The 7,898-nt window shown below is 37.1% G+C and overlaps 1 protein-coding gene across 1 annotated transcript; it reads right to left on the bottom strand.

Moving 5' to 3' along the window:
* Window positions 1-708: 708 nt before the first annotated feature.
* LOC306872445 (tubulin polymerization-promoting protein family member 3-like) lies at window positions 709-7,455 on the bottom strand. The gene is made up of 4 exons (XM_079421005.1): window positions 7,197-7,455; window positions 3,393-3,590; window positions 3,037-3,190; window positions 709-1,769 (listed from the first exon to the last, which is right to left on the bottom strand). Exons 2-4 carry the CDS (start codon window positions 3,578-3,580, stop codon window positions 1,578-1,580), a joined length of 534 nt encoding a protein of 177 aa, XP_079277131.1. The 5' UTR covers window positions 3,581-3,590; window positions 7,197-7,455; the 3' UTR covers window positions 709-1,577.
* Between the last annotated feature and the right edge of the window lie 443 nt (window positions 7,456-7,898).

The raw sequence follows: 7,898 nt of genomic DNA, 5'->3' as shown, positions 1-7,898 counted from the left end.
GCCCGTCGGGCTCCGAGACTCATGTTAACAGGCATTTAATCAGCCGCTTGATTACAGCGAACATCACTGAACTCGACGCTGCTGTGGATGCCATTCGTCAACATACGACAGGAGCAACAAAGGCTCGAGATGGAATGGAGCGAGATGTTTTTGATTAAACGTTTCCAAGGAGATGAATCAAACAAACGTTGCCATGAACGATTGTGTTTGGTTACAAACACTCAGAGGGCAGGGGAAGGCTGCCGGAGCCAGGTGCCGCTGTTTTGTTTGTGTGTGGAGCGGTTGCCGTGGCAACAGCGGGACCAGCGCCTGTCCCTCAGGGGAGATTTCGGACAAATGAGTGCAATGCTGGATATGACAGTAAACCGCGCTTTTGGCTTTGTTATTAAGTATCTGGTGTTATTTGTTTATTTTAACCACAGTTTTACGACTGTATTTTTGGAGGTTACTGTGGTTACAGTGGCACATTTTTGTTAGGTTTATGAGAGGCAGCACAGGCAGGTGCAAAGAACTTTATTTTATGTGCCGAGTGCTGAACAGACTAAAGCAAAAAAGGTTTTCAACCTCCAACATAAAATAATTTTGCTTGGCATATCATTTAGTTAACAGCCTTCAGGGATCCCCAATTCATGGACCCCTAGTTGAAACCCCTTAGTTTTACCGGATATGAGCATGATGGATGTTTTTAAGCATGCTGTAGAATGTGAAACCATAATCTATTTCATCTTTATTTTGAAACTAGTAGTTATAGTAATGAATAGTTGTACTTACACAGACACAATGTTTTGTGTTGTCTGTTTTAGTCTTGTATCCTGCCAGAAAAGTTTTGCTGTTGCCTCAGGGAAAAAAAGAGCTGCGTATGTATTTATTTGTTATTTAAAATAATAATAATAATACAAAAACAAAACTTTGTTAAATAAAGCACACCAAAAGTTATTTAGTAATGGTTTATACAAAGGCAGTTTCCAGTTTCAGTAACACAGTAAGCTAACTTAAACAAAGATATGACAGTGATGTTTTGGAAATAATAACAGAAGAGTAGCTAATACAGCTGGTTTGCCATTATCCTTTAGAGAATGACATTTAAGTTTTAGCAATGAATATTTTATTGACAGCAATTCCGTTACACATGTTGGAAGAAATAAATCTCTTAAAGGGCTTCCTGTGTCCCCTTCCTGAAGCATTGTGATATTTAGATGCACCTTTCTTGTAGCTATTAAACAGCAACATAAAAACTGAAACAAATACTTATCTCTTTCCCCACCCGAAGAGCTGTCTTTATGCTTGCTCTTTGAGATTTTCACCTGAAATCCTACATACAGCAGGGGCTGGTATCTAAAAGGATTGAGACCAGTCCACACCAGTTCCTCTCTTACCCTTCTGTCAACTTTCTAAAGAAAACCGACTGTAATACTGTGTTCTTTATCCTTAAAGACAAACATTTACAACACTTCCTGTGTTACACTGCATAGTGGCTGTGTGATCTTACAGGTCAAAGTTCAAGTTTGGCTTTGGTCCAGACCTAAGTGCTGATGAAGATGAAGCTCAGAGCTTGCTGACGTGGAGACATTGGGGCCTTACTTGGCCTTTGTCTTCTCTTCGTAAGTCCCAGCGTTCTTGTAGGCACCTACGTAACCTGTTTGCTCCACAATCTCCTCCCGCCCACCTTTTCCTTTGCCTTTCCCACTCTCATCAAAGCGCTCCTTGTGTGATCCTGTATATTTAGATGTGTCGGTTAACCGATCCACGGCACCAGTTTTTGCCACTTTCTAGAATGGTTAAACAAATAAAAAATGAGTGAATAAGAGTGATATCATAAATGGAAAGTATTATAAAAATGGAACTAGAAATGTGCTTCAGCAAACCTGAAAATAATAAAAATAACATTTTTAACCAGGCTGTTTCAGCCTGCCTCAGCAGAGCCTTTTCTGCATTGAATGAATTCCACATACACATCACATAGTCTTGCAACTCCTTTTGAACTTTTAACTAGTTGCCAGGTTTGATTTATTGGTGTTTGATTTGTTACTGCCCTCTAGTGCTGAACCGACTGAGGAGTGACGTAGTAGTACCTTGTTAGTGTTTCTCAATCTTGCTTCTGGAGGTCCACCAACACTATTCATTTTTGGTGTCTCTTTTATTTGACACATCCAAATGAGCTCATAGAAAGCGCATGCAACTACAGATGAGTTGAATTAAGTGTTAGATACAGGAGACATCCTAACTGTGCAGCGTTGATGGAGTTTCACGAGCAACAACTGCTTGGCAGGCTTGGTTTTTCTTAGTTCATCTTACATTTTAAATATTCAGGGCAATACCCCCCATATTTCTGCCACATCTAAGATATTAGTAGCCTTGATTTTATATGGAAGAAGTTGATGTAGCCTAGTAACTAGATGGACGATGTCATTCTGAGGATAAAATGGCAAATAAATAACCTTTCTTTCTTCTTGTTTTTTCTTTAGGATTATTCCGTGTTTTTAAAGACGTCCAAATAAATCCAAGGCTGCTTGATTTAAAAATCACTATTATTGTGAAATATTATAATATATTATTTAAATAGCTGTTTTTCTATTTGAATATTTTAAAGTGCTATTTATTTCTGAGGGCAAAGCAGAATTTTCAGCATGCAGTCTCCAGTGTCACATGATCCTTCAGAAATCATTCTAATATGCTGATTTGGTGCTCAAGAAATATTTATTATCATTGTCAATGCTGATTAGTATTTTTTGTGAAACCATGATTATTTTCCAGGATTCTCTGATCAATTGAAAGTTTAAAAGAACAGCATTTATTGGAAATGGAAATGTGTAACATAAATGTATTTACTAATCAATCCCTTTTTTATCAATTTAATGCATCCTTGCTGAATTTTTATTTTTTTTTAAGTTTCACCCCAAAGTTTTGATCGGTAGTCTGTAACACTATTGTTTTGAAATGTCAATATTGATTTTGATGCCATCGCATCATTTATTTATATCAAAATACATTCATACAAAAATACCTTAAATGATTGTTTTCAAATGGTTGACTTACCGTTACACCAACATTGGTGGGTTCTTTTCCCTCGATTAGCTTATGTATAGACTGCAGTGCCTCTTCTTTGCTTTGACTTTTGAACCTCTTTGGTGCCAGTTCTTCTAGAGCTTTCTGGAACTCCTCATATGTTATGACCCGAGATGTCTTTGCTCTAAATAATACAATAAATATCATTTTTAATATCTCTGTTACATTGCAAGTTTAACACTTAATCTATTACAATATTGTTGATATTTACAATATCTACTTTAATATTTCTCATTCTACGTGGTTTATTTTACATGCACAGTAAAAAAAAATATATATATTAAGACTTAAATAGTCCTCAGAACAAAAAATGCTGAAAAACTCACTTGACTTTTGTGAAGACAATATCTACATCAGTGCCGGTGACATTCTTGCTGTCAATAACTTTGCAATCTTTGCACAGTTTAGCCCAGTTTTTCCCATTCATCTCCTTTCCGGTGGCTTTGGTGTCACCATGAACAGCAAACTTCTTAAAGGCGCTCAGAAGCTCGTCCATTTCTGTGCTTTCTGCCATATTGGGTATTCTGCCAAACAAATAGTAAGACTATGACCTAATGGAACTATAACTGACCAAATAAGACATCTGCAATAGTGGCATGATCAACTGGCATTACTGAAACCTTAATGATGAAAGAGAAGACAGAATCCTGTGGTACACTCAGAAAAGAAAGATTACACTGCATTTTTATCTGGAATCTCAGATGTGTATTACACAGTATACAAACATAACGTCTACAGCCTTGTACAGATGAGGTTAAGCCCAGACAACAAAGCACCTTACGCTCTAATTTAGCAGTTCTGACTGATCCAAATTATCTGCATTATCTAAATTGTCCTGTGATTTTGGCTTTGAGATATTTCACTAATTGTCTTCTTATTGCAGAGTTTTGGCAAACTTCTTCAGCAGGTCACCCTCTTTTCCATTGCGTTTTGAATGGCCCGAATTAATAAAATACCAATTAAAGAACCAGCCAAAAGTAACACATTTGGTGTGTGTGTGTGTGTGTGTGTGGAGCAACAGAGCCTGATTTAAAATTTAAGGTCTTTAAGGACTGAGCTTATGAGGTGATTATCAGAACTCAGCAGACTGCTAATTATTCACTTCGGAGCACTGCTCAACAGACAAAAACACATTTCCTTAATATTTTCAGACGGCTCCTTTTCCTCCTTAGTAGTTCTACTTTTTTTCCAGCGAACAAAGTTTCCTAATGCTAAGATACAAAATTATGCATAGTGATGCCGTGCCCTGTCACTATGAAAATCTCTTATTGACTATAAATATAATTATTTTTTTTAATTATATGAGAATAGGGATGTTCACACTACAACTATAACAATAATCACTTTCAGAAACATTTCTCCAGCTGGTGAACGATACAACAGCCACTGCCATCAGAATCCACCAGACTTTAAAAACTAAAGCGACAGATGACATAACTCACAAAACACTAATATAGTTAGCATTAGTTATCTATATAGTTATTGTTCTTGCTATAAACGACTTTCAGTTGGGCAGTTGGAGATTCATAGAAAATTGCGCACTGTTTGATGGGCACTATGTTTTTTAGCACTATGATTATGATTAGAACTACGATTCCTTCCAGTTTGGAGGATATCATACATTTTTGATATTTTGAGCCAATTTTAGAACATATGTATTCTTTACATTGTTGTGTTCTGATTCTGAATAATGTGAAAGTATTAATTTAGTCAGTGTATGATGCTCAGTAAAAATTTGGCAAGTGTAGGATGCCTAGCGTTTTAAATCTGTTCCCATTTTAAATGCTGAGTAGTGTATTGCAGCCTTTACTGCCTTTCATTGATACCTTATACGTTATTAGTACTATACTACGAAAAGGGACAGTAGAGACATTAATATGAATCAAATGTTTGCTAATACCCATTCCAGCCTCAATCTCGCAGGCATAAAATAGCAAATATAAATGGATTGTTGAGCTTAGTGATGTAAAGTACAAGAATGCATTGTCTCTACTTGCAGCTGCATTAATTCAAAGCACAGTGGATCTGTGGATGTGCTTGGATAATGTGGAATTTCAGAAGTGGCCGATTCTAAACTTTCTTGGTGTGTCTGCACAGTCCAGCCATTGTTGATGAAGGCGAGAGTAAGAGTGTGTATGGTCTGATGTGTCTTGGAGTTATTGTGGAATGTTTCAGATGGATGTCAGAAGTTTGGCAGCCGATGGCTCATGGAGAGGTGATGAGTGTACAGCAGCAGTGGGTGGGCTTGCCCTGGCTTCAACTCCAACTCCTTCAGCCATCTGTAGTCTCCTCTGAGCTCATGACACAAGTGTTGCATCAAACAGTCTCTTACACTCACCAAGGCAGCATTTATTTGATCAAAAATACAGTAAAACCGTAATAATGTGAAATATTTTTAGTTTAAAATAATTATTTTCTATATTCATATTTTTGAAAATGTAACTCATTCCAATCTTGTGTCACATCATCTTTCAGAAATTATTCTAATCTGCCAATTTGCTGCTCAAGAAGCATTTCTTATTATAATCAATGTTGAAAACAGTGTTGCTTAGTATTTTTGTGCTGCTACATTTTTTCAGGATTCTTTGATGTATGTAAAGTTCAAATGAATAGCATTTATATTTGGTAATGTTATAAATGTCTTTTCCTTCACATTTGATTAATTTAATGTGTTCTTGCTGAATGCAAAAAGAAAAAAGTTATGCAGACAAGTCATTTCCTATTTGTTGAGGAGAATGAATCCAAACACAAGTGTAATCATCACTGGTGTGTCAAACAGTTCCTCAGTCACTGAACCGTTGAAGTTATCTCATTTTATAAGTCGTCATGCTTAACATGTTGCATGTGTGTGCTGTGTATTTCCCTAATAGTGTATGAGGGATCATGTGTGAGCTGCTGCTGAGGTTATTCCCACACAGGCGGCCGAATAAAGACATCATTGTGAGCATGAGCCTCACCCTTCGAACACACATGCAAAGGCAGCCGTCCTCATAAACACACACTGCCCACCTCCCCAGAGATCCCCTCACTCAGGACAAGATTTTGTGGAGGTGTCCATGGAAACCATTGTATTAAAGACGGAAACAGAGACACACGTACCCACCCATCCAGACAAAACACACAAACAAACAGCAGACACATGTCCTGAAGACTTTATGAGCAGATCATAATCATATGTTTCAGCCCCAGAGTTTTATAGCTAAACCTTCTCTGTGGTCCTGCCCGCGGGATACCTGTATTCCCCACATAACATGTTTCTGTACACTTACTCTGTATTTCATACTGAAGTATAATAGATTTTAATATATGATCATCACAAACCATAAAAAGTTATATTATTTATATACAACTTAGTGGGTGTTTACTTTCTGATCAGACAGACAGCAGCCCTATAATTAACCTGATGATGTCAGCAGTGTTTTGTTCAACATTTATAATATGAATATAGCCATGTGTCAATGTGCCACCGGGAAAACATCATGCAGTATATTTAGCTTATGCATAATTGCAATCTAAATTATTTTAGTCAGTGGCAGTTGTAATTATCCAAAGTGAACATGATTTCATCTTTTGGCACTTGATGGCCCTTAGTTAGATTGCAGATGTTGCAGTTAGAACATGTTACTACTGTCTGTTGAAAAACAGTAGATTTTAAATTTGTATTATTATTTTTTATTATTTTATTGTATTTAAAAAATTTTTTGCAATTAAAACGTTCTTTTTTTACCCATTTTGATTTTTGTGTTGTATCTTTATGACCAGTAGAAGGAGAGAAAAATACCAACAATAAAATAGTCATGATGGATACTTCATTCAACACAGTGTCTCATAGCAATGAATGCAAATTTCAGATTTGTTTAGGTACAAAATCAGTAACATATGTCATCTTGTCTTGAAATTACACCACTTTGTTACGTCAATTTACGCACTGAATTTACTCTTTACTGTGCAGCAATATTTATATACAGCATGTTTCAATATGCAAACCACAGCTGCTGATGCATGGTGTATTATGGGTCTATATGATGTTATGTGTGCACGCATATAGCTAACAAGATGAGTGCATGCATGCATGTGCATTTGTTTATGAAGACATTCTCTCACATTAGTATCAGTGAATTCGCTCGTACCTGTGCTACTGACTTCCAGCTGCTGGCAATCCACACACACGCACACACTCTCCCAGGTCTGCACAACTTCTGTCCCGTTCTGCTCTCTCTCTCTCTTTCGCTGTCTCTCCTGTTACTCCCTTCTGAAATGGGCTTTAAAGGCTGAGGGCTTGTTATCATCTGTTTATTCCTGTATCCATGGAGACGTCCTGTTTAACATCAAGGGATGGCAATAAAAGAGAGAGAGAGTGAGTGTGTGTGTGTGTGTGTGTGTGTGTGTATGTGAGAGAGTGAGTGAGTGAAAGAGAAAAAGAAAGAGAGCCTACTCGAGTTATAGTGACCAGGCTCATTTATCAGTCTGGTTGAACTGGAGGCTTGAGCATAGCAGCATAGAGAAGCCAAAGACTTAAACTCTATCCTGGGTGGGACATTTGTGTTTTATTTGTGTTTATCTTCTGTTTTGGCTGCTGTGTTTGAATGTAAATGCTACTCATTCAACAATATTAATATGTAAGAAGAGAGCTACTAATGCAATTCATCCAGCACTACATGCACATGTTAGTAGGCTATGCGTGTGTGAGAATGCTCATACAATACTGCCCTGTGTGTGAGAGTGTGTGTGTATGTGTGTGTGTGTGTGTGTCTATAAGTAGTTACATTTTGGAACCAAATTTGTCCTGAGAAGTTCTCAAGCCAAATCTGACAAAACCTCTATTTTAAGGA

Source organism: Barbus barbus, assembly GCF_936440315.1.
Source record: "Barbus barbus genome assembly, chromosome: 1".
Taxonomy (NCBI): Eukaryota; Metazoa; Chordata; class Actinopteri; order Cypriniformes; family Cyprinidae; genus Barbus; species Barbus barbus.
This window is presented reverse-complemented; position numbering and strand designations above follow the sequence as displayed.

Coding starts and splice junctions, on each gene's coding strand:
- LOC306872445 (XM_079421005.1), bottom strand. CDS start 3,580: ATGGCAGAAAGCACAGAAATGGACGAGCTTCTGAGCGCCTTTAAGAAG. Junction 3,191..3,392: donor ATTGTCTTCACAAAAGTCAA/GTGAGTTTTTCA, acceptor TGTATTATTTAG/AGCAAAGACATCTCGGGTCA. Junction 1,770..3,036: donor CCACCAATGTTGGTGTAACG/GTAAGTCAACCA, acceptor TAACCATTCTAG/AAAGTGGCAAAAACTGGTGC.